This window comes from Eurosta solidaginis, chromosome 5 (genome assembly GCF_040869045.1).
Source record: "Eurosta solidaginis isolate ZX-2024a chromosome 5, ASM4086904v1, whole genome shotgun sequence".
NCBI classification, from domain to species: domain Eukaryota; kingdom Metazoa; phylum Arthropoda; class Insecta; order Diptera; family Tephritidae; genus Eurosta; species Eurosta solidaginis.
The window spans coordinates 26,470,382-26,496,902 of NC_090323.1; the positions used below are offsets into that span (position 1 = coordinate 26,470,382).

At 36.9% G+C, this 26,521-nt stretch overlaps 1 protein-coding gene across 2 annotated transcripts in view; it reads right to left on the bottom strand.

Moving 5' to 3' along the window:
• Positions 1-26,521, bottom strand: part of LOC137254056 (hydroxyacylglutathione hydrolase-like protein) — a 27,679-nt gene continuing 1,158 nt past the window's right edge. Inside the window, exons 3-4 of one of the 2 annotated variants that reach the window (XR_010953957.1) lie at positions 24,294-25,976; positions 1-254 (exon numbers count right to left, since the gene is read on the bottom strand). Coding sequence is in view for 1 of the 2 variants with exons in the window: in XM_067791754.1 (XP_067647855.1) it covers positions 25,260-25,976 (717 nt within the window). In the remaining variant the exon portion in view is untranslated. Of the gene's footprint in view, positions 255-23,351; positions 25,977-26,521 lie in introns of those variants that run through there. The other variant, XM_067791754.1, reaches the window with a different exon arrangement.

The window sequence follows — 26,521 nt, forward strand, 5'->3', positions numbered from 1 at the left end:
AGGAGTTAACCCCAGGTGAAACTACGCTTTGCAGAGATATATAGACAAAAGTGTGACCATTTTCTGTATCTCTATTTTTTCAGCACACGCAGCAGTACCAATTCCAAAGACCGGGGTTAGGTACAAGCCCCTCTGGAGTAAGTGAACGAGGGACAATCCCTCCGCAAGGAGCTACTCCTGAAAATTTTTGAACGATCTGCGAAGTTTTGAGGCAAAACCCCGGATATTTCCGAAATGGCCAGAACGTTGATTTCCTGAAATACATACAAACAAAACTTTTACTAAATATGATTTTTATACCTTTCAAGAAAATGAAATGGTATATTAATTTCGTCACGAAACCCAAAATTGTAAGTCGTTAAAGGAAAATAGATAGACCCACCATTAAGTATACCGAAATAATCAGGTTGAAGAGCTGAGTTGATTTAGCCATGTCCGTCTGTCTGTTTGTATGCAAACTAGTCCCTCAATTTTTGAGATATCGTGATAAAATTTGGTGAGCGGGTGTATTTGGGTGTCCGATTAGACATTTGTCGGAACCGGCCGGATCGGACCACTATAGCATATATCCTCCATACAACCGATTTTTCAGAAAAAGAGGATTTTTGTAATATCTTACTCATTTAACAGATTGAAGCTTCAAACTTCACCATATACTTTCGTATATTGCACATATTATTGCCTGAAAAAATTCATGAGATCGATCGTATATATATTATATATCCCCCACAACCGATTGTTCAGATTAGAAACTTTTCGTAATTACTGCCCTATTTTAAGAGCTAGATGCTTCAAATTTCAACGAATGCATACGTATATAGCATATATTGTTGTCTGAAAAAATCATACAGATCGGTGGTATATATAGTATATATATGGTGGTACATATAGTATAAATATATAGTATATATATATATTTTCGCAATTTTAGCCCCATTTTAACAGCTAGAAGCTTCAAATTTCACCGAATGCTTACGTATATGGCATATATTGTTGTCTGAAAAAATCATAGAGATCGGTTGTATATATAGTATATATCTCATACAACCGATTGTTCAGATAAGAAACTTTTCGCAATTTATACCCCATTTTAACAGCTTTAACCTTCAAATTTCACCGATTGCTTACGTATATAGTATATACTGTTGTGTCAAAAAATCATAGAGATCGGTGGTATATATATATATATAATACGTGATTCGTAGTCATAGTTTTTACACGCAGACCACAAAAAACCTGAAACTTTGCATCCTCACACAAAGTACCTACCTATTTTTTATTTTATATTTATCTTAAAAATCGTTTAGGTATGTAGATCTGTTCACTATATATTTCTTATCTTAAACATCCGATTATTCGGAGATTACGAACGGGATAAGATTATTGTTCAGCCCCATTCATGAAAGGTATGAACTCTTCGGCACAGCCGAAGACAGTCCCGTTCTTACTTGTTTTAAATGGAAAAATCAAGCCTTTTAAAGTAAGAACACCCACGCCGCCGCCGCCGGCATATAATAAAGCCTATGCCGCCGCCGACGAAGTGATCGGCGTAAACCTCTAGTATGCAGTAGTGAATGTTGGCTTCTGCACTACAAATGTAATTGCCACATTGATAGCATGATGGCGTCACTATGTCTATGACGGCTGTAGTTACCACAATTGCCACCCTCTCACAAGTTTTTTCCTAAAATTTCTTTGCACTCTACTTATTTTTATGAAATCGTTTTTATCACTTGTTTTTTTTTTTTTTTTTTTTTTTTTGTGTTATTGTTACATAATAGCACTTATGTTGGCGTCACACTCACTTGAGTTTTCCGCGTACGTTGGAAATGCAATTTCTTAGTTCATATCCGTTATGCAGTAGATATGTTTTGTTATGTGCGCATGACTGCTTGTGACTACTTGACATTTAGATACTTCATGCTCATTTTTTCACTGTCAACTTGCTGGCAAAGTGCACTTTATATTAACGGTTATTGCACTTGTTGTATTATTTTAGTTTCACAAAGAAATTGTTGCAAGTACATATTACATATATTTTTCGCTGCTTACATAACATGAATTTCTAAAGTTCAAGTAAATTTTACTTTAACGTGTTACGCATGCTTATTAAACTACTTAGAGTTGCTAGTTTTATAGATATGTTTTTTTTTCTTTTCAGTGTCTTCATCGCGCATACTCATGTTCGCACACGCTGTTCATTTGTTACGTTTGAGTGATCAAGTGATGCGTATGCCGACGCAGACTCTGAGATTATATATATTATATAACAATTTTCTACATTATTAGCGACATAATGAGGATAAGAGCAGTACGGGCAATGACAAAATGTGATTAGATAGTCCGGTAGCAAAGATAGAGCGACTACTTCTTAAGGAAGTTTGTGGAGCGTAGAAATTTGGTGGTGGAAAAGGCGGAGCTCTGAGCTGCCACATTTGCGTCAGGGTGTAGGATCTCATTTATCTGGGAACCAAAAGCGGAAAGCGAAAATAATATCAGCCAAGATATGAAACAGCAAAACCCAACGCAACAAGGGTAGTGTGTGAACGCTATGCTAATTGAAAAGGGAAGCTGAACGCCTTTACAGGCGTGTGTGCGTTGAGTTTGCGTTGCTAGCCTACTTCAGCGATACACAGAAGTTTTTAAGCACGGGGCAAACTCCTGTAAAAATTAAAACGGCGACCTGGTAACTGAAGTGCAAAGGGTGCTTGGATTATGGAGGGACTTCTATGTGCTCCTAAATGGAGAGAGCGATTAAACGTCCAGGGAAGATGATGAATCGAGCCATCGATCGATAAGGATGGAGTTTTTGTCCTCCCACCCGATAATGACGAAGTCAGAATAGCAATAAAAGTATTTAAAAGCAACAAGGGCGCGGGCACTGATGGCTTGTGTGCGAAGCTATTCACATACGGCGGCGAGTAGTTGGTAAAGCGCATGCATCAACGTCTATGCAAAATATGATCGGACGAGGGCATGCTTTACGATTGGAATCCAAGTGTTCTTTGCCCAGTCCACAAGAAAGGGGACCCCGCAAAATACACTATCGTGGAATCAGCATTCTTAGTATGCCCCGGCTACTAGTTCCAAATTTTGGCATAGCCGAATTGGTTTCAGAAAAAATTTACAAAGACTTGTTTCATAAACGTGCTGAGGTAGGTCATTTTTGAAGCAAACTTAGAAATAGGGCGTTGTTTAAACAAATTCTAGATGGTTTATCAAGAATGCGCTGAGGTATTGCTTTTTCGAAATGGCAGCCGATATAGGGTGGTCTTCCACTCAGTATTCAATGCATCATTATGCCGTAGTCGAATTTAGCAGGATTTTGATTTTTTTCGCACTATGGGACTCATTAATGTATGTACGTATGTATATGACTTGTCATACTCAGCGTGCTTTGCACACAGAGTATATTAACTTTGATTGGTTAACGGTTGGTTGTACAGGCATAAAGGAATCGAGATAGATATATCAAAATTATCAGTATCGAAAAAAAATTTTATTGAGCCATGTCCGTCCGTCCGTTAGCACGATAACTTGAGTAAATATTAAGATATCTTCACCAAATTTGGTACACTAGCTTACCTGGACCCAGAATAGATTGGTATTGAAAATGAGCGAAATCGGATGATAACCACGCCCACTTTTTATATATATAAAATTTTTGAAAACACAAAAAACCTGATAATTTAGTAAATAATACACCTAGAATGTTCAAATTTGACATGTGGACTGATATTGAAACTCTTGATACAAATTTGGAAACATTTTTTAAATCGGCGTTGTACCGCCCACTTGTGACAAAATCAATTTTACAAATATTATTAATCATAAATCAAAAATCGTTAAACTTATCGTAAAAAATTCGGCAGAGAGGTTCCTTTACCATAAGGAATGCTTTGAAGAAAAATTAATGAAATCGGTTAAGGACCACGCCCACTTTTATATAAAAGATTTTTAAAGAGGTCGTGGATGAATAAAATAAGCTACATCTTTGCAAAAAAAGAGCTTTATATCAATGGTATTTTATTTCCCAAGTGGATTTATAACAATAAACAGGAAAAACTTCCAATTTAAAAAAATGGGCGTGGACCGCCCCTTTTATGACTAAACAATTTTCTATGTTTCAGGAGCCATAACTCGAAGAAAAATTAACGGATCGTAATAATATTGGGTACACATACTTTCCCTATAGCAGGAAATATTTCTAGGAATAATGGACGAGATCGTATAAAGACCACGCCCACTTTTATATAAAAGATTTTTAAAAGGGTCGTAGACGAAAATAATAAGCTATAACTTAGCAAAAAATAGTTTTGAATCAATGATATTTCACTTGTCAAGTTTTATTGTAAGAGGAAATGGGGGGACATTTTTTTTTAACGGGCGGCGCCACGGGTGCAGTGAAATAACTCCCATGAAATAACTCTCGATGAAATAAGTCCCAAAAAAAATTAAATAACTCCCAAAAAAATGAAATAAATCCCAAATCAAAATTTGAAATGGTATCTTTATACTATATAATCAGTTACAATGAGATTTGAAAAATACAGCAAACTATTATGTACATATGTAAAAGTTACAATTACAAGAAAACTTGAATAGTGCCGTCGAAGTAAACGTAATTTATTTTAAAAAATCGCATTATGCAGAAAGGTGTTCTCCTGCTATATGGGGCAGAAGCATGGACCATGACAACAGCAGATGAAGCGGCTTTGGGAGTGTTCGAGAGAAAAGTTCTTCGAAAGATGTATGGACCTCTACGCGTTGGCGATGGCGAGTACCGAAGAAGATTTAATGATGAGCTGTACGAGCTATACGCAGACATCAACATAGTCCAGCGAATTAAAACGCAGCGGCTGCGCTGGCTAGGCCATGTTATGCGAATGAAAGATGATGCTCCGGCCAAGAAAGTGTTTCTATCGGAACCCGCCTATGGAAGCAGAGGTAGAGGGCGGCCCCACTCCGTTGGAAGGACCAGGTGGAAAACGATTTAAACTCCCTTGGTGTGACCAATTGACGCCGGTTGGCGGATCGAAGGAGCGACTGGCGCGCCTTGTTGGACGGCCATAACCGTTTAGACGGTTAAGCGCCAATTAAGTAAGTAAGTTCTACGCAGAATTACTGTGCATCGCTTGATTTTTTAATCCAAATTTTCTATTTTTTTGTAAAATAAATAGAGTTGTATGAAAAAGGTCCATTTTTCTCGTTGGTACTATTTTAAAAATTTTCATTCGTTGGAACAATTTAAAGCATCTGGTACCACCAAGCAAGCAGTGAATTAGATAAAATGGCTGTATGCTTGTGTTCGCGGAAAGTAAACAAATAAATCATTAAATTTTACAATAATACGCAAATTTAAACAAATGAAAATAGTTGATTGTGGTTTTATAAACATTATAAAGTGTACTTATGTATAAAATTCTTGTGAAAGTGTTCGTATGTAGATAAAAAGTGATAGTTATAGCATGGTAACTTTAACTACTAATTACTAGTAAACTGTTAATAGCAATTAAAAATTACTTACTGATTCTCGTTGGGGAACTCCCTGAGAATCTATGTGCAAAATTTCAAAGTTCAAACCCCTTCGATTTACGAATAAAACCAATTGGTCCCTTAATGTATAGCCGACCCATAGAAACTGTTAGAAGAACGTCAAAGTTTGATACAATTGTATTTTTAAGAAAATGAAATAACTCCCAATCTCAAAAAGTTATGAAATAACTCCCAAAGAAATTTTATTGGGGTTTATTTCATTTGGGAGTTATTTCATTATGAAATAATTACCAGCAAAAATTATGAAATAAGTCCCAATGAATTCGGAGCTATTTCATAATGAAATAAGTCCCAATTTGTATGGAAAATATTTGGGAGTTATTTCATTCTTTTTTTGGGAGCTATTGCATTTGGGAGTTATTTCACTGTACCGGCGCCACGTGTTATGTAGAGAAGTAATTTATCTGTAATGAAATGTGCAATTGAAGCTCACGCTGAGTATATAATGTTCGGTTACACCCGAACGTAGACACCTTTACTTGTTATTATTAAGTCTTTAAATGTGAATTTCAATAAAACTTGTTTATTTTCAGTTGGGGTAGCTCTAGTAATTATAGCTCAAAAAATGATCTTTGGAAAGTCGTTGAGTGATAAAGCAAGTTATGAATGATGAAAACACATGGAGATATAAATTTTGTAATTCTAAAAAGAATCTCGTTTGTAGCAAAGCAAAATATTAATTGAATTATTTTAAAATTAAGTCTCACTAAAATTCAATTTGTAAAATATCTCTGAAACTAAATGAGCTACAATTAAAATCTTTTTGTTTCAAATTCACCCAGATACACTTAATTAGTGCGTTATATAAATGTGTGTGTTAAAATATTTTAAGAGAACGGTAGTGGCAGCTGACGTTAGAACTGGACGCCGCATTCAACTTTGTCGTTCGGCTGCCAGTTCAAATACTTTCCGTATCACGCTCAATGCTCACGGGAATGCTCTGGATTAATGGGAGACTTGAGAAGCAGAGGTCGTGATATTTTTGTGCACATGAGTTGTGGTAGGCAGATGTCACCGCTGTTTTTCATTTAACTCATACGGCTAGGGGCCAAGCAGGACATTTATTTTTGAAAAAGTACAAGAAAAGACAAGAAATAAACAAATTATCTGGCTCCAAAATTGCACCAGACATCTGTCTGGATTTATCTGGCTAAAATCGTTGTTGTTGCATTTACATGCAAAATTATTTATCTGGCTCAGGATCTTTGCGACGGGATGATGGCTAATGTTGCGAAAGAGAGTGAAAGGCAGTAAATTAAGGCAGTCGAATAGAGTGGACTGCAGGACAACAGGAAGACAGAGTTGCATTGTTTCAATATACTTTCAATCTTTGTATCAATATCTAATATATAAAATTCTTCTGTCACGGTTTTAGAGGCTGAACTCCTCCGAAACGGCTGAACCGATTCTCATGAAATTTTGTCAGCGTATTGGGTAGGTCTGAGAATCGGCCAACGTCTACCTTTTTTTTCGCTACGTGTCTAGAGTCTTGAGATCAAAACGTGGACCCGGGTACCCCTAGAATGTGTTTATGCAATATGGATATCAAATGAAAGCTGTTGATGAGTTCTATAGTACAGGATAATTTTCATACAACTGGGAGGCTAGGGTCTAGAGATATAGCCCAAAACGTGGACCCGGGTACCCCTACAATGTGTTTATACAATATGGATATCAAATGAAAACTATTGATGAGTGCTATAGTACAGGATAATTTTCATACAACTGGGAGGCTAGGGTCTCGAGATATAGCCCAAAACGCGGACCCGGGTACCCCTAGAATGTGTTTATACAATATGGATATCAAATGAAAGCTGTTGATGAGTTCTATAGTACAGGATAATTTTCATACAACTGGGAGGCTAGGGTCTAGAGATATAGCCCAAAACGTGGACCCGGGTACCCCTAGAATGTGTTTATACAATAGGGATATCAAATGAAAACTATTGATGAGTGCTATAGTACAGGATAATTTTCATACAACTGAGAGGCTAGGGTCTCGAGATATAGCCCAAAACGTGGTCCCGGGTACCCCTAGAATGTGTTTATACAATATGGATATCAAATGAAAGCTGTTGATGAGTTCTATAGTACAGGATAATTTTCATACAACTGGGAGGCTAGGGTCTAGAGATATAGCCCAAAACGTGGACCCGGGTACCCCTAGAATGTGTTTATACAATATGGATATCAAATGAAAACTATTGATGAGTGCTATAGTACAGGATAATTTTCATACAACTGGGAGGCTAGGGTCTCGAGATATAGCCCAAAATGCGGACCCGGGTACCCCTAGAATGTGTTTATACAATATGGATATCAAATGAAAGCTGTTGATGAGTGCTATAGTACAGGATAATTTTCATACAAGTGGGAGGCTAGGGTCTCGAGATATAGCCCAAAACGTTGACCCGGGTACCCCTAGAATGTGTTTATACAATATGGATATCAAATGAAAACTGTTGGCGAGTGCTATAGTACAGGATAATTTTCATACAACTGGGAGGCTAGGGTCTCGAGATATAGCCCAAAACGTGGACTCGGGTACTCCTAGAATGTGTTTATGCAATATGGATATCAAATGAAAGCTGTTGATGAGTGCTATAGTACAGGATAATTTTCATACAACTGGGAGGCTAGGGTCTCGAGCTATAGCCCAAAACGTGGACCTGGATACTCCTAGAATGTGTTTATACAATATGGATATCAAATAAAAGCTGTTGATGAGTGCTATAGTACAAGAAAATTTTCATGCAACTGGCAGGCTAGGGTCTCGAGATATAGCCCAAAACGTGCACCCGGGTACCCCTAGAATGTGTTTATACAATATGTATATCAAATGAAAGCTGTTGATGAGTGCTATAGTACAGGATAATTTTCATACAACTGGGAGGATAGGTTCTCAAGATATAGTACAAAACATGGACCCGGATACACCTACAATGTGTTTTTATATTATGGGTGTCAAATTGATGCTGTTGATGTGTGCTATAATACAGAGTAAGGTTTACACCGCCGAGTGACTAGGGTCTCGAGATATAGGCCAAAACATGGACCCGGATACCGCTAGAATGTGTGCGTATTATGGATATCAAATGAAAGCTGTTGATGAGAGCTCTGAAGTTCATTGTGATATTCGATTTAGTCGCATCAACCTGGCAAAACTGATAAATATGCATGCGAAGCCGAAATAAAGATATGAATTAATAATACTCACATACCTATTTACATACGTCCTATTCGATTTGCCTGAAATTTTATTATATAAATTTGCCTATATTAGTATTTACGATGCTTTTTTCCGGGATGCTTTTTTCCAGAGACGGGCTGGGACTGGGATTAGGACTGGGACTGGGACTGAGACTCGGAGTGGGACTGGGACTGAGACTCGGAATGGGACTGGAACAAAATACATACCACCCTCTCGGACTGGCAATAATAGATGAAGAAGAAGGAGAAAAACTTGAGAGAAAAGAAAAGAGAGAAGGAGACTGAGAAAGAGATAGAATGAGACGAAGATGGAGATGAAGCGAAAAAGACGGAGGGAGGAGTGAGTAAAGAGATTAGGAAAAAGTGTAGACGGGTAGGGCAGAGTTAGACGGAAAAAGCTTATTAAAATGTATGCAGATAGGCCAAATTTAAGGCAGAACAACGTCTGCCGTGTCTGCTAGTTATAGATAAATGTAGAAAAAATAAACAATACCATTGAATATAAGCAAACAATTAACTATTGAAAATAAGGTGTCTTAAATGCTATATATTCCAAAATTTTCACAATTTATATCTGTTTAAAAACGATTTCTCGAACATGTTCGAGAAGAGATTTCTCGCGAGTCTCGCCTTCCCGTGAGATTCTCGAATCTCGAATTACTCGTGAGGCTCGCGAGCTTCTCGGCATTCAACTGAATCAATTCATAGCTGTTTTATATACAGCTTTCGATTTCTTCTGGAGCACAAGCCAAAATGTCCGCAAAACCACAAGTAAAAAACCCCGAAATGTATAGAATATTGCCAATGCAGCGACTGAACTGAAAGTCGAGAAGATCGCGTGTGTTACGAGTAATTCGAGATTCGAGAATCTCTATAGAAGCCGTGTTCTTGATGTCTGGTTGAAAAATAAAATATTGCGAACAAAATTATATGTATAATAAATATGTTTTGAATTAAATGTCATTGGAAGCAACATAAGCTTTGTTCGCGTATTTTTCCAACAGAAACTTACAAACAGCCAAAATCCTCTCATAGAGAAAAATATGTAAACAAGTACGCGAACAGAAATCCATCAAGAATTATCACAATTTGCGAACAGCTGATGAATTATTTGGCGGTACAAAAAATTATAAAAAGTTGAAAAAATGGAAAACTCGTAAAGTTTGTCCATCTTGTTCCACGAGAGTCACCAATTCATCCAGATGTTGGCCGCATTATTTTCATTAACACATACCTTTTGCATGCTTTATTTTCCGGCTGCAATACTTGAATTAAATTTCGCAATTTGCGTAAATTACAGCCAGCAGTTTTTCGATCAGCTGTTTTTCTTTGTAAATTGCTGTTGGCAAAAATTTTACCAACAGAAAATTGCAGCTCTCAGCAAAATGAAATGTCACGTTACTCTCTCTTTTTCTTAATTTTTTGTTGGAGAGCCGGGTATGCGAACAGAAAAATCAGCAAAATTTGCAAAATCAACAGAAAACTGGATTACCCAAACGAAGTTATAATCAACAAAATAGTCACAAGTAAAAAAAGCAGTGTATAAATACTGTCCATACAGCGATTAAGTAAGAATGTCGAGAAGTTCGCGAGATTTATGAAACTAGGGTAACCCTGGCAATGAGTATTTTAAAATGGAGTGGGCCTTTGTTCTATAGGTGGACGCCTTTTCGAGATATCGACAGAAAGGTTGACCAGGGTTGACTCTATAATGTGTTTATACGATGTGGGTATCAAATTAAGGGTGTTAATGAGGGTTTTAAAAGGGAGTGGCCCTTAATTGTATATGTGGGTATCAAATTAAAGGTGTTAATGAGGGTTTTAAAAGGGTGTGGCCCTTAATTGAATATGTGAAGTTCTCGAGATATCGACCAAAATGCGGACCAGGGTGAACCAGAACATCATCTGTTGGGGTACCGCTAAAGTATTTATATATGTAATACCACGAACAGTATTCGTGCCATGATTCCAAGGGCTTTTGATTTCGCCCTGCAGAACTTTTTCATTTTCTTCTACTTAATATGGTAGGTGTCACACCCAGTTTACAAAGTTTTTTCCAAAGTTATATTTTGCGTCAAAAAACCAATCCAATCACCATGTTTCATCCCTTTTTTCGTATTTGGTATTATTATTATTATTATTGATAGGTCTGGAAGCACTGCGACCTTTGTGCAGATCTATTGTGCAAGACCTTTCAGCCTAATTTTGTATCTGGAGGCTTTTGATGTATCTAAGTACCTCTTCAGGCTTTTTACTCCATATCACATAGGGATTAAGAGTCCCACCACCTAGATGGGATAGTCTCTTCCTAGCTAGAGCGACGCATTTGCAGAGAATGTGAACCGGCGTTTCATCATCCAGCTCACAGAAGCGACAAATTTGGGTATCAGATAGATTTAATTTACTTAGGTGATATCGTAGACCGCAGAGTACCGTATAGTACCCAGTAAGAGTTCTTAGGTCCTCCCTGCTTAGGTGAATGAGTTTGGCTGATACTTTCGTTGCCGGAAGTATAAACAGTTTGACCTGCCTTTGCCCTGGGCAATCAATCCAGTGACGTCTGAATTGTTTAGTTTCCCAGTTACTTATAGTTTCCCTGGTGTATGCTTTTGTAAGTCCACAAAAGGGCTCTGGACCATAGAATGCTGATGTGGCACCCTGTTTTGCTAGGTAATCTGCATGTTAATTACCTTCATGTCCCTGATGTCCGGGAACCCATCCTAACAAAACCTTGTTTTTGGCTCCCAGGGCATTAAGGATTTCAGTGCATTCATCCACTAGCTTAGATGTAACTGTGTAGGATTGCAAGGCACGCAGTGCCGCCTGGCTGTCCGACATAATGTAGATGCTCTTCGATGTTGAGCCTCTTCTCAGACATTCTCTACCACAGACTTCTTTTGCATGATTTTCTGCCTGAAATATGGTGGGGTAGCAACCCATTGGTATCGATTTTTTGAAGTTTGGCCCACAGATGCCAGCTCCCGTTCTTCCATCATCGAATTTCGATCCATCCGTCAACCAGTCCTCTGAGTCAGGGTCGTTATAAGGATTCCCTATTTCTAAGCATGAGATTATGAGCTTAGGGGGCATTACGTCACGCAATTGTAATGCGCAATTTCCTCTTAATTTTCTTATTACTTTCATATGCCCTATCATATTTCCTTGCTTCAACTCAGAAATATTTGGAAGTCTTAGTGCACCTAGTGTTGCCTCTTTCTCTATCAGAATAGGGAAGGGAGGTATTCCCACTAAAGCACTAAGTGCGTCAGCAGGGGCGGTTCTCGTCGCATCCGTTATGCCAACGCAAACTAGTCGATGCAGTTTGCTAAGTTTAGCTGTTGCTGTTCTTTGCGTGGTTTTGTCACCAAACTAGGGAAGCATAGGTGACTGTTGGCCTTACAACAGTATTAAATGTCCAATATACCATTTTTGCAAATATCCACCATGTTTTGCCGTAGAGACGATTACAGGCGAAGAAAGCTCTTGTTGCTTTGTTTAGGATAGCATCCAAATGAGCATTCCACGTGAGGGTTCTATCCAGTGTGACCCCTAGATATTTAGCCTCCATTGAGAATTGTATTGCATCATCACACATTTGGTATAGAATTATGGCATTTTTTCAATTTTCGAATTTTTCGATATCGAAAAAGTGGGCGTGGTCATAGTCGGATTTTGCCCATTTTTAATACCAAAATAAAGTGAGTTCAGATAAGTACGTGAACTGAGTTTAGTAAAGATATATCGATTTTTGCTCAAGTTATCGTGTTAACGGCCAAGAGGAAGGACAGACGGTCGACTGTGTATAAAAACAGTTACCGGCATAGAAGCCCTTACCAAATTTCACAGGGATTGGTAAATTTTTGTTCCACTTATGGCATTAAAAGTATTCTAGACAATTTAAATCAAAAAGGGCGGAGCCACGCCCATTTTGAAATTTTCTTTTATTTTTGTATTTTGTTGCACCATATCATTACTGAAGTTGAATGTTGACATGATTTACTTATATACTGTAAAGATATTCAATTTTTTGGTAAAATTTTACTTTAAAATTTTTTTTAAGCGGGCGTGTTCGTCATCCGATTTTGCTAATTTTTATTTAGCACACATATAGTAATAGGAGTAACGTTCCTGCCAAATTTCATCATGATATCTTCAACTACTGCCAAATTATAGCTTGCAAAACTTTTGAATTACCTTATTTTAAAAGTGGGCGGTGACCGCCTATGGTCCAAAATTTTACTAATTTGTGATCATGTTAGCAAACTCAATGATGGCATTCAAATCCAAATTCCTGGTGAAGTGGCGAAATATAAATCGATCGACACAGTTACAGATGAAGATCAAATTGTGAATTATCCAATTGAATTTCTAAACTCTTTAGCACCACCAATCGCTTCTTCGGAATTTAGACCCACCAAAATTGTGCAATGGAACCAGACTTTGCGTTAAGAAATTAATACCGAATGTAATCGAAGCAACGAAGTAGAGCTGGATTTCGATTCCATTCTTAATCGATCTTTTTTTTAGAAATGTAGAACCGATTTTTTTTTTTAGAATCGTTCGATTCTTTAGGCATCGAAGCTTTCATGACTATCTGCTTTACGGACGCTTGAGGAAATACATATTCTGTAATTTTTATTATTTTTATAAATTTAGCTTTATTGTGTTGTTGGTTTCGAGAGAAAGATAGAAAGATGAAGAAATTTCTGCGCACTTCTGGTAAGCAATATATTGAAAATGGGTTTATCTATTTTTTGGTATGATCATATATTGCTCATTTACTTCAATAGTGTCACAATTCAAAAAACATGACTTTTGAGTTAATAACATATAAACGTACCCAATAACATGATCTATGTTGTATAAAAAAATCTTTGTGATCCGTTGCAAATTTACCACGTGCTATACAAATGAAAATATGCCTTTATATGCGCAACATATGGCAGTTAAAATCTTTGAATGGCTCTCCTGGAAAATTGTGTTTTTTGAGTTATGACACTATTGAAGTAAATGAGCGATATGTATGTAATACTCCTATATTACAAACATCAGAGTGCCGATATATTGCTGTTTAAAAGTGTTTTTGTAATAAAAAATCGAATGTACCCAAATTTAAATTTTTTCTTCTCACACTTATGCTTCTACAATCACAAAAATTTCGTAGGCTGTCTTTTTTTGATTTCCAAATCAAAACTCATTGCGAGCATATTGTATTAGCAATATAGGAGTATTACATATAAACATATATGGGTATGATACTCTGTTTTGAAATAAAAGATTCAAAAAAGCGCAAAAAGTATGACATTTCGGTATATACTATATATATACTATACTAATTATCTCACTGCCATGAAAGGATCAAGTGAAGGCCCATGTGGCGTTCCTTGATGCTTCCAATTTGGTCGGCAGTCAACGAAACGAGAGAGAAACTGTCCCGCTTTCAGGGCCGTACCGGAGGTCATGGGGCCCACAGGAGGCCCTTTTTCTACAAAAAAAAAAAAAGCATATACGACACAAAAGGTTTTGCTTGTAGGATATTTTTATATTATGTTGCATACATACTTTCTTTACATACTTTTTTACAGCCAAATTGTCGTACTACTTGTGTCGCTAATCACAAGTGATCAGCGCTAAAAAAAAAATATTCTTATATCACTACATTTGACTAAGAAATTAATGACTTATACTCAATGTAAAATCTCAGAAACATTATAACTTCAACGCGTGTTACGAGTTGTGGGTCCCTCTACTTCCTAATAAGTTTTAAAATAATCAGCGCGCACGGTTCTCGAGTCTCGAGTCGTTCGTATATAAGTGGAATTTCATGTGTCCATTTACACGACTACATATTAAAGGGCTTAAAATCTTTCAATAATTAGATCATTTTCAGACACTAATAGTAGCTTAATCGGCACATTCGAAACATCGATTTTCGCGCATCCACAGTTCAGAATCCAAGGCGAAGCCGAGAATTTTTACTAGATGGTCTAAATTGACGTTTAGTATGTGTAGAATACGGTATTTTACTGAATTTCTATCCTAGACGTCCATCCCGATATCTGCTTTTGTATTAGAATTTGAATAAAATAAATACAAAATAAAATTTTTCCCATATTTAGTGTAAACATTTTTCCGTGAAACATTTGCGACTCGGGGGTTTGGGGCCCCTCGGAGCCTGGGCCCTGGTGCACCGCACCGCTTGCACCAGTCTCGGTAGGGCCTTGCCTGCTTTATTTGTCGGGAAAAATCGAGTAAATGGTTAAGTACATAAGTAAGTACATTGTTACAAAGAATAAGCAAAATTTAAATAAATTCGTTTCGATTTAATCGATTAAATCGATTTTTTTCTAGAATCGAATCGAAAAAATCGCTTCTCGAAAAAAATTGAATCGAATGCAGCTCTACAACGAAGGACAATCGCTTACTGTTGCAGGATTAAATTTAGAGAGTCCATGCTTTTCCCATGGCCAGCTATACATATGTTGCTTGCTCTAGAGTTGGAAAGCCAAACAATTTATTTATCTTTGCACCGAACGAAAAAACCAAAAATATTGTGTACCCACTTGCATTACAATAACATACAATAATAAAAAATATGTACGAAAATTTCGCCAAATTTGCGTACATAATTCAATCCAATTTACTGAAGAGTAAACTAAATTATCAACAAACAAAACAGAAAAAATTACGCAACATTCGTTCAATCTCGGGCGTTACAACGTACGCTGGGTAAAGCTAGGTATTTATATTTCCGCTGAAATATATGCAACTATTACATCTGCAAGTACTACAAAGTTTTAATAAACTATCAAATGCAACTCAGCTTAAAGTAGACGTACGTACCAAAAATGCAACCCTAGACCTGAGATTTGCATCCGGCATGGTTCAATTATGTACAGGTTGGCTCATCTCATCAGCTGATTTTATTTATGTCATTGCATGGTCGAAGGGATTGTCAAAAGGAGATGGCAAACTCAAAATGAAACCAACACATTGGCAACATTTTACTTACACATACAAAAACTGCTAAGTTGTATGTTTCCATTCCATACCATTCGCACCAACACCAATACACAGATTTTGACAATTTGAACAGACATATTTTGTTGCTTTACAGATGAGCCAACCTAGTATATAGTTGAACCATGGCATCAGGTGAGCGAGGCTGTTAGTAGTTTTGACGTTTATCTCTTAGTTGACACACTTGTATATATACACAATGGACAAGTGTCTTATACTATTTTCACACAGACGGCTTATTGAATAATAAAGGCAATTTTCTACATTAAGACGCTTATTGAGCTCAATCTTCCCTACAAAATTCGAATCTATTATTATTTCTGTTGGTAGGAATTTGGAAGGGGATTTGTATACTTGCGTGAATGTCCGGTACAATAAAAGAAAAGCACTTCTTAGTTCAACGATTTAATGAGGACTAAAAGATAAAATTCATGTGTACATATAGTTAACTCATCAATATATGTAATATGTCTTATTTATTCTAATTATTAGAAATATGTTCCCAATAGGAAATATTGAACTTAAAACTCCAAGTTATTATTTCAACAATTTCATTAGTAGCTAATCGAATGCCTAATGAAGTCAAAAGCACAATGCAACTCTGTAGGCAGCGTTCCACTTTCGTTTCCGCTTCTTAGTTTTTGGTGTGTTCAGTGCTTAAAAATGTCATTTGTCAAAGCAAATGTCATTGTCTGCATGGCGGAACGTTACAAGGTGGCCGCATCGAACAGCTGATTATAACATTTTTTATTTGATTTGATACATCAACTACCGGCGCAGTACGATTTTGACATTTGTCCATCGAATTTACAAGTACATGGAATTTTTTTTGTTTGTAGGTATGTCAACATGCTCCCACCTTGTATCGTTCCGCCATGATTGTCTGTCTCATCCTTCATACTAATCGAGCAGTTACTTCTGTGTGAAAGCAAAAAATTTACGATTTCATTAGCGGGTGAAATGAAATCATTAAGTTTCTGTGTGAAAACAGTATTATTAGCATAGATGTCAGAATAGCAAAAAGACACACTCACCTCATTTTTAAAATTACCATCCCATGCTGTATCTCTGTCAATCACACGCTTAAGAAAACCGATCGGATGCTCCGCCATATTGAACACCTTATCACACTTTTTTGTTTGCACTTTTCACTAATTTAATTTTTTAAATTATTATCACTTTTTTCTTTTATTATTATTTTAATTTCACTTTTCGATCCCGTTAGCGCAATTATGTGCTCAATTTAAACAGCGTTAGCTATATCATACATCAACCTGGCTTAATGAATGTGGAAAGATTTTATGTGGCATTTTCACTTTGCATTAACGTCTGTGATTTGTTTAAAGGAAACTATGTATGTATATGAATAATATAATAAAATCGGGTACGCTCCAATTGGTAAGTGACGGACAAAATATTTTTATGTCCTCTTATTGAGGTAAAGCAAAACACGTTGTTGTTTTTAATTTTTTATTTATATTTTAAACACTTTGTATACCGTCAATTTTATTTGTAACCACATGCTTCTACGATCATGATAAGTTCAAATCAAAGAAAGAAACGAAAACGAAAGCGATACCGTTATTTTCATACGATAAGAACGCAACCGAAGCCGTTTGACACACACAAAACGCCTTCATTTCGATTTCATTCGATAATGAATATTATTGTATTATTTAATTAGTATTATAATTGATTACTGAGTATTATTATATAATTTTATAAGCATTATAATTAATTATTGCGTTTTATTTTATTATTACACGCACAATTTCAACACTGCACACAAAATCCAAGCTCGAACTATAAACAAAGCAAACGACGATAACAATCAGTGATGATAAATAGATTTGCCATATCGCTCCTATATAAATGATCAGTCACTGTCGCGGAAAAAATCGCTCCCACTTGCACATGAATTTTCGACATTTTTAGAAGCTTTTATCTATCGTATTAAACAGATTTTCAAAACAAAATATATTTGGAAACGTCATTCATCACATTTACCTACATTTTTATTTAATTTAAACAAAGTGATGCTAAAACTATCTTAAATACATATGTATATACATACATATTTCTTCTGTGCGTGTGTTTGTAACTGAACTTCTAAACGACTGGACCGATTTTGATGAAATTTTATGTGTGTTGAGGAGGGTTTGAGGATGCTTTAGATTTACAATTCAGTTCGGAAAGTGTACCAGGGACCGACCTATTCCAAAAAATCTTATATGTGGTGCGATTCGCTTTAAATTCAGTACAGAGGTATCTCCTTGACAAAGGTAATATTTGAAAAACTTTTAATTCCGGAACGAGGTACTCTAAATAAGATAGTGTTTGGCGCTATTTGCTTGAAATTCGGTATTGTGGGTATTTCTATGACTAGATCATTATTTGAGAAACTTTTCTCTCCGAGAAGTGGACCAGCGGCCGACCTATGCCAAAAAATCGTATTTATGGTGCGATTCGCTTGAAGTTCGATACAAGGGTACCTTTTTGACAAAGAAAATATTTGGGCATACTCTGAAGTGGACCAGGGGCCGACCTTTTCTAAATAAAATATTGTATGGTGCGATTCGCTTGAAATTCGGTTTGGGGGTCCTTCCCTGACTAGCTCATTATTTGAGAAACTTTTCTTTCCGAGAAGTGGACCAGGGACCGACCAATTGCAAGAAATTTAATTTATGGCGCGATTCACTTGAAATTCGGCCCCTTTACCTTTTTAACCAATGAAATATTTCAGAAACTTTTCATTCAGCGAAGTGGACCAGGAGCCGGCCTTTTCTAGAAGAAATAGTTTATGGTGCGATTTGCTTGAAATTTGGTATAAGAGTACTTCCGTGACTAGCTTATTATTTGACAAGCATATCTTTCCGCAAATTGGACCAGAATCCGACCCATTTTAATAATAATTATTTATTGAGGGATTTGCTTGAAATTTATTATTTGAGCAGCCTTCCATAATATTATATATATAAGGACGAATGCAAAATTTGTTGGTAATTGCATGGCTCAAGATCGGATAAAAATTGCAAAAGCTTTAGCTGCGTTGGGAGTGGGAACGGAAATGGATTGTGGAAGGGAGATAAATATAACAAGGGATAGAGAAAAACAGAAGTAAAATAGAAAATAATGTGATAGAGAGGGCGAGGGAAGAGGGGATGTGATACTTACTTTTTAAATGTAGGTAAACCAATTCACTGGCAGAACAAAATCTGCCGGGGGCTTTATAGAAAATGCAGAAGCCATAAAAAGTATTTCGCAGATGTATTTTGTTGTGGCGCTTAGAAAACTGTTTACTGTAATATGGAAAGTTTTGAAAGATTTTGATGATTTCATCATCTTATTGTGATATATACATCGCAACAATTTTTTGTGTGATATGGAGAATTCATTATACCGCTCGTCACTGCTACTTCTATAATTTCCTGCTTCATTTATTTTTGCTCCGGTTTGTCATTTTTGGTGCTCATTGTTTGCCTGTTTGTGTCGGGGTTGCCACTAAGAATCTTTTCTTCCTACTAGGTGAAAGTGGACTATTTGTGACAAGTTTCTGGCTGTGAAGCACACATCTACTCATACAGCCAAGCGGTTTCTTAAGCCCAGTGCGATGACAGCTAACTCGAGAATGTCTGACCTTTTCGATTGCTTGGAACTGTTTTAATATAGAAAATTATCATCTGGGTTCAGAAGCGAATCTATATCCCGGTATATAGCACACGTCTTTTGGTCCGAATGTGTACAAATTAGACGAACTTGGTGCAATATAAAGAATTAGGAATCCCGCTAGCCACCTGAGGTCTGCCTTGTACATGTGAGCCTGAAGTCAGCTGAGACAAACACTAACTCTTACATGGTAGTGAGATCCTTTTTCCGTCGGTATTTTTCCTTGGTTAAATATACTGGAAAATGTTTCCTGCTGCAACTGTTCAGGTTTAACAAGAACTAGACGAAGGTATTTCGGTCTCGGATTACTTGGGCCTCGGAAGTATATATCCCAGGCCGGAATCAGTTTTACTTGAAGATACATCGCTGCAGCCCAACGATTATATATATATACATAGCTGCCCAAAAAAACCTTATTGTAGCTGGAAACTTGTTACGATCTGCTGCTACGGTCTACGGTTACGGTCCACTTAGGAGCGTGTTCGCGCGAGCACACCTAGTGATGGGGCGAAAGTGGCGATATCAAAAGTATCGAAAGCAAGGAAAAACCAGATCTGCGATCACTAGCGAAAATTGCGATGAGTTTCCGGCAAAAAGAAAAAGAGGAAAGGTGGAAAATTGCGTGAGCGAAATTTTGGCGACCCTACAATTATACAAACGGGATATATAACATCTAGGGGCATAACTTCAGCAGCAAAGGCGTCAAGTTCCGCTAATATACTGCTTTATTAACCTTATTGCTCACTGCGCATCCCCAACGATACTCAACTAATCACAAAACAACCTCGCCGCCTGTGCGCGTAAGCAGGTGATTGTCCAGAAACTAGGAAAGAGTCGATAGCGCAAAGCACCGAAACCGTTCTTTCCGACAAATCTCGTTTCTACGCGTCTATTTTGGGTGGTAATAAACCTTGCACCGGTTGTGTTGTGTGGACACAAGATCCAGTTGAAGTAGGTCGGCGTTCGCAGTCACACCTAGTGAGATAAACCCCTTCCTCTACGTTTACAAAGAACCCTACCATCTGCGGAAAAGCGTCCGACACCACCTCTGCCTCCAGGGCCAGCAGTACGCTGCCGCGTAATACAATCAACGTCAAAGAGCCGAGTCATCCGGCTCGTAAAGGGTAGCACGAAGCTTTATCGCCACCCGGTTCACTCGGTTACCTCGACCCAAAGCGCCAACCACCACCAACGGCACCTACTATTATCACGGGCACCACCGACAACAATATTAGCCACAACCTTATCAGCTACGACCATAACGGCTACAACAATACTAGCCGCATCCTTATCAGCTACGGCCATACCGGCTACAACAATACTAGCCGCAACCTTATCAGCTACGACCATACGGGCTACAACAACACCAGCTACAATAACAACCACAGGGCAGCGAACATCGGCCTGCGGCCATCCCAATTGCGACAACGAATATCAGCGGTTAAAGCGGTGAGTTCGTTCCAATACTGAACTAAATATACGTATTTGTGGCCTCAACCTTGTTCTTTAAATTTATTTTTGACTCTACAACAACATATATTATTAATATACAAACATATTCAAATTCAAGGCTATCACCCTAGTATAGAATCCTAACACGTAAGACGGCCCATACATGACACAAAAGCCATGCGCAAATATAAAACGACGGAATTTGTACAAATGAAAATTTTGACATACGCGGCTCAAAAACACTGCGCAATATTCATTTTTAAAGTAGCGCAACAAATGAAACATGTGTTCTAATTGCATAAAAAATTATTATGTATTATTAAATTTGTGTGAATTCCTGTTACAAGCTACAGATGGTCCTTACGCCTTCGATATTAACATTTTTAACCAATAATTACTGATGTTATATTATCAGGAACCACAGGTAAACTGTGTAAGATTCACCACACACGAAGAAAAAAGCATGTGCAATATTTGCAGACATGCGTAAATATCAAAATCGTTTTGATTTTAGCGCAGTTCTCTGTTTTTGGATTGAGCAAAAGGTATTGATATTGTTCCTGTAAGGAATAAAGTTTTGTTGGTAATTCAAATTCAATTGCATTATCAGTTAAAACGCATTAAATTTATATTAAGGGATGCAATTAACGAGCAATGCAAATCAATTTACATTATCAACAAAAAATATACTATTTTCTATAATCTTTATAAGTAAACTGTTAAATTTAGTGATAATGTAAATTAAAGTACATGCAAATTTTTATTGCTTACTGCCATCTTACTAACTGCAGCATGCCCGTGTAAATTGTGAATAATTAATATGGCATCTACTTTATTGCTTTTTTCATTATCAACCTCAACTCAAGAAGTGAATGCATTATCGAGCTTAACTTACAAATCATAAAATTTGCAGTGGAACTTAAATTGCTTCATTCTACATGAATATATGTCAAAAATAAATGTATACATATTAAAGTAATATTATTATATACATACATGAAACAATTCAAATCTGAATTATTTTCTTTGTTCTTTCATTTTATTATTTTAATTTAATTTTTTTTTTAGACTTAGTTGAACAAAAAACAAAACAATACCAGCACTGACTGGTAAATGCAAAACAGTTTACGTTTTACGTGAACATGTAAAACGATGTCGTTAGTTTTACGTTCGTTTTTTCGTTAATTTTACCATAAATCTAAAAGTTCACGTTTTACCTGAACATGTAAAACGATTTCGTTAGTTTTACCATAAATTTAAAAGTTCACGTTTTACCTGAACATGTAAAACGATCCCGTTAATTTTCCTATAAATTTAAAAGCTTACGTTTTACTTGAATATGTGAAACAAATTCTTCGAGGAGTATGATTTACCCCAAATTTAGTCTTAGTTGCGTTTATAACAATTTTCTTAGTACATATTATATATTAGTGTCATTATACTATGCGTTATACCGAATTGATATTTTGTTAAACTCAAAAATAAACTACAACAACATATTAATTTTGTAAAGGGGCCCCAATTATCGGAATTTGTATCCAAACTTTATAGCCCTAAAATAGGTTTGTGAATGAAAAGAAAAAGGGCATTTAACCAAATTTTTACTTTGTATGTAATATATCTACTATTCATAAGCACATTTATTAACAATTTTTTTTTCTCACACCAAGCGCTTATAACCCTTGTCAAGAAAAAAGGGGGTGACATAAATATAGGTATAGCTTGAAATATTTCTTTTATGCATATATACGATAGTAATAATGAAATCTGAATAAACTTGTAAATAATATGGGAATGCTGGCGTCGCCATTTATTAAGAAGGCACGTAGGGTTACCAGGTAAGGGGCCACCGAAATTCAGGTGCGTCGGTGGCCATGAATTTTGAGGGTGGGAATATGCGCCGGGCGTCGCAACAACACCCGCGGCGACCCCAAGATATATTCGGCCCTTTTCTTTTTATTTTAATTTTCAGTTTTTTTTTCAGTATTTAACTTCTCTGGTCATGCAGTTGCCCTTATAAGATCATATCTTGGCGATAGGACTCAAGCAGTATGTATAGATGGTGAAAAGTCTGACTTCCTTCATGTCTTAAGAGGCGTCCCTCAAGGCTCTATCCTGGGTCCTCTGTTATTTGTTCTGTACATCAATGACTTACCCGATGTCCTTAAGTATTGTAATGTTCATATCTACGCTGATGATGTGCAGTTGTTTACGTGTTGTCCTCGTGATCAAACTAGCTTGTGCATAAGTAACTTAAACCACGATTTGAATCAAATATTTTCATGGGCTGCTATGAATGGCTTATGTATAAACCCGAATAAGTCAAAATGTATTGTTATTAATAGAAGGTCTTTTCCACTAATGATTTAGAGAATGTAGTGTTCGACAATTCCGTTATAGAATACGTAGATACGGCGAAAAACTTTGGTGTAATTTTTAACAAAACATTGACATGGAAAGACCATATTTTTAGAACGGTTGGGAAAGTGTATGGAATGCTTCGTACACTATGGTTAACACAGTATTTCACGCGTTTGCACATAAGACTACTTCTGGCTAAAGCGTACTTAATACCTACGCTACTCCATGGTTGTGTGATTTACTCAAACTGTGACTATCTGTGCAAGAACAAACTAAATGTTGTTTACAACATTGCTAGATATGTTTATGGGTTGAAAAGATTTGACCACGTATCTCAACATGCTGAAAGGTTGCTAAACATTTCTTTCGAAAATCTTTTAAAAGTCAAAACACTGTCCTTCCTCCATAAATTGTTACACACGAAGGAACCTGACTATCTATATCGTAAGCTTATTTTTCTGCAATCATCAAGATCGGTGCTTCTTCTTAAGCACATCAGATACCGCTCGCTAACCTCTGAGCGCCAATCCTTTGTTACTGCAATACATCTTTGGAACTCGCTACCTACTAGTCTTCGATTCTTAAGTAATGCTCTGCACTTCAGAAAAGAGCTAACATCATTTTTTAACGACTCTTAAACTGGATCTCAAATTGTTGTTGTTAAAATGTTCATTTCTAAGTCCTTTTCCTTTCTCTGTGTCTTCTTTCTTTATTTGTTAAATACTATTCAATCTATAACCAGCCAAAGGTTATCATCACTACTGCTGTCTTTTGATATTTATTAACTACTTTTCTTTAGTTTTAAGATTTACATTTACATACATAAATATTTCACTATTGTCCGTTATATTTAATTTAATTTGATTAATCTAATTTATTATTATTATAAATGTTCAATTTTTATAGCTCATGCTATTCATGACTAGCACTGTTAAATAATTTGTCAAAATTGTTGTGCTAGGAACAAATTTTCAAATAAATACATACATACATACATACTACCACCATGTATGGATGAATGTACTTACTAAGTTACTTTTTTGCCGCTTTTTTACTCTTTCGCCGCTTCACATCTCCGATTCTACTTTTAACAACTACTTTTCTCAATGAACTGAACTTCACTTGATATTAGCCGTGTTTTTTAACACGCGCGTATACGTTTCGTTTGCGCGTGTAAAAAAACGCCTATCTTCGCTTAGATAATGCTTAGGAGACCCATCTAGCGGCTGTGGTTAAACAACTAGCTACAGCAACAGGGTGTACCGAAAAGCGGAGACGCAACGCTCTGATGGCCATAGGGTATAACATATAGCTGAATCAGTTGCGATGAATTGTGGACACACATAGAATACATAGAATTAGTGTAGAGGGTGAAACAAAGACACATATTTCAGTTACATCTGAGTATAATGCGTATTGAAATTTAGTAGGACTAATTTTAAGCGCAACAATTTCAGAGGTGTATTTAAAGTTTGACGCTTAGCAGTCCATATAAAGGGCCAATTAATGGTGACTTATAATCATAAAACCTTAACCAGATAAAACAGCTGATCGAACCTACCTTATGGAAATCAATGTAATCGATTAATGGTGCCATACCATAACGCTAACGCCATAACCATACCATAGCCAAACAATTGGTTTTTGGTTTCTCGCCATATCCATAACCTAAAAATATTTGAGGTGGTGAATTTAATAAATTCTTGTAGATTTTATTCGTTGTTTTGGATACGTTATGACTAAGAGACTTATTTTTTGTGGAATATGTTTGTAATTTTTTGCGTTTTCTTAATTTTTATGAAATTTTCACGATTTTTAGGTTAAGGCAGCATTAATCGATCACATTGGAGATGTATATGGATATGGGTATGGTTACGACAATGGCGTTAGGGTTAAGGAAGTTTAATTGGCCCTTAAAGTTTAAGCGTAAACGTACAAGATGTAAAAAAAACAGCTATTAAAATACTATTTATTTTTTACACTTGCCACACCCTTTATTTAAAAGCATCACGTTGTTTGCGCAAACAAAATGTCGCATAAATCGGGTCCGTATCCCCTGTATAGTGTTGCACATCCGGATGATCGACACGCATAAATGGATTCCATAACCGTTCCTGACACAATAATGATGGTGGCGTCGGCATATGTTTTTCACGCTGTTTCTGCGCCCAAGCTAAACGTGCAGTTATATTTGAATTTTCAGGCTCCACAGTTTCGGCAAACCGTAGATTTAAAATCGTGTTTTCATGACCACCAAAAACACGTGACTCCTGAGGCAAAGCAAGGAAGCGCTTTACAATAGAATACATTTGTTCGGGTGTACCTTCATCAAATCCGCCACAACCACCTTGAAAGAGTGTATCACCTGTGAAGAGCGCTGGCGGACCACCAGCGCCACACTCAACAAAATAACAGTAATGACCGACGGTGTGACAAGGTGTATGCATACAATGTACAGTTAGCTTGCCAACTTGCAGTTTCTCACAATTCTTTACACAATGCGTCACGGCCTTAATGCGCTCATCGCCGGCACAAATTTTGACATCTGGACACTGGGCCGCAAGTTCGACGGTGCCACCGGAATGATCTTCGTGATGATGTGTAATAAAGGCGTAAGTTAACTTTAAATTTTCCTTTTTAAGTACTTCGAAGAGAACTTTGTTGTCGGAGAGATCAATGATTGCTGCACACCCAGTCTGTTTGTCCTTTACCTGAAAGTAAACACCAATTGAATGGAGCACAAATCAGTTTGATAAGGAGAGATAATTCAACCAATACTGAAGTGAATCTAAAATCTGAGTATGGCATGCAATTGCAGCTCATCTGGAGGTTCCTTCATTCATAAATAGGCGCTTAGCCGCCTATGCGATTTTGACTGTTGCGTTTCAAGTCAAGGCAGCTATCCCTGTTTCGCCATAACAAAGTCTAATTAAGAGAGTGCCAAGGAAGATGAAGTCTTTCCCATCTCCTTATTCCCCTGCTTCCAAATACAAGTGCCAATAAGAGCAATTTGTTGGTCGAAGCCTCTTCGTTGATTCACATTATATGATTACTAGCCAGCGAAGTCTTTGGGCCACAAAAACTGCTTCAAATGCGGGTCTGTGGACGATCTTTTCTTTAAGCTGCCGTAAATGAAATGTTGTTGGAGAAAAACCGCAGAGGAGCTCGAAGAGACCCCAGCGGGTTAGGGGGCTAGAATATACCCGCGGTAGGTATGCCTGTCGTAAGAGGCCACTAAAATACCAGATTCAATGGG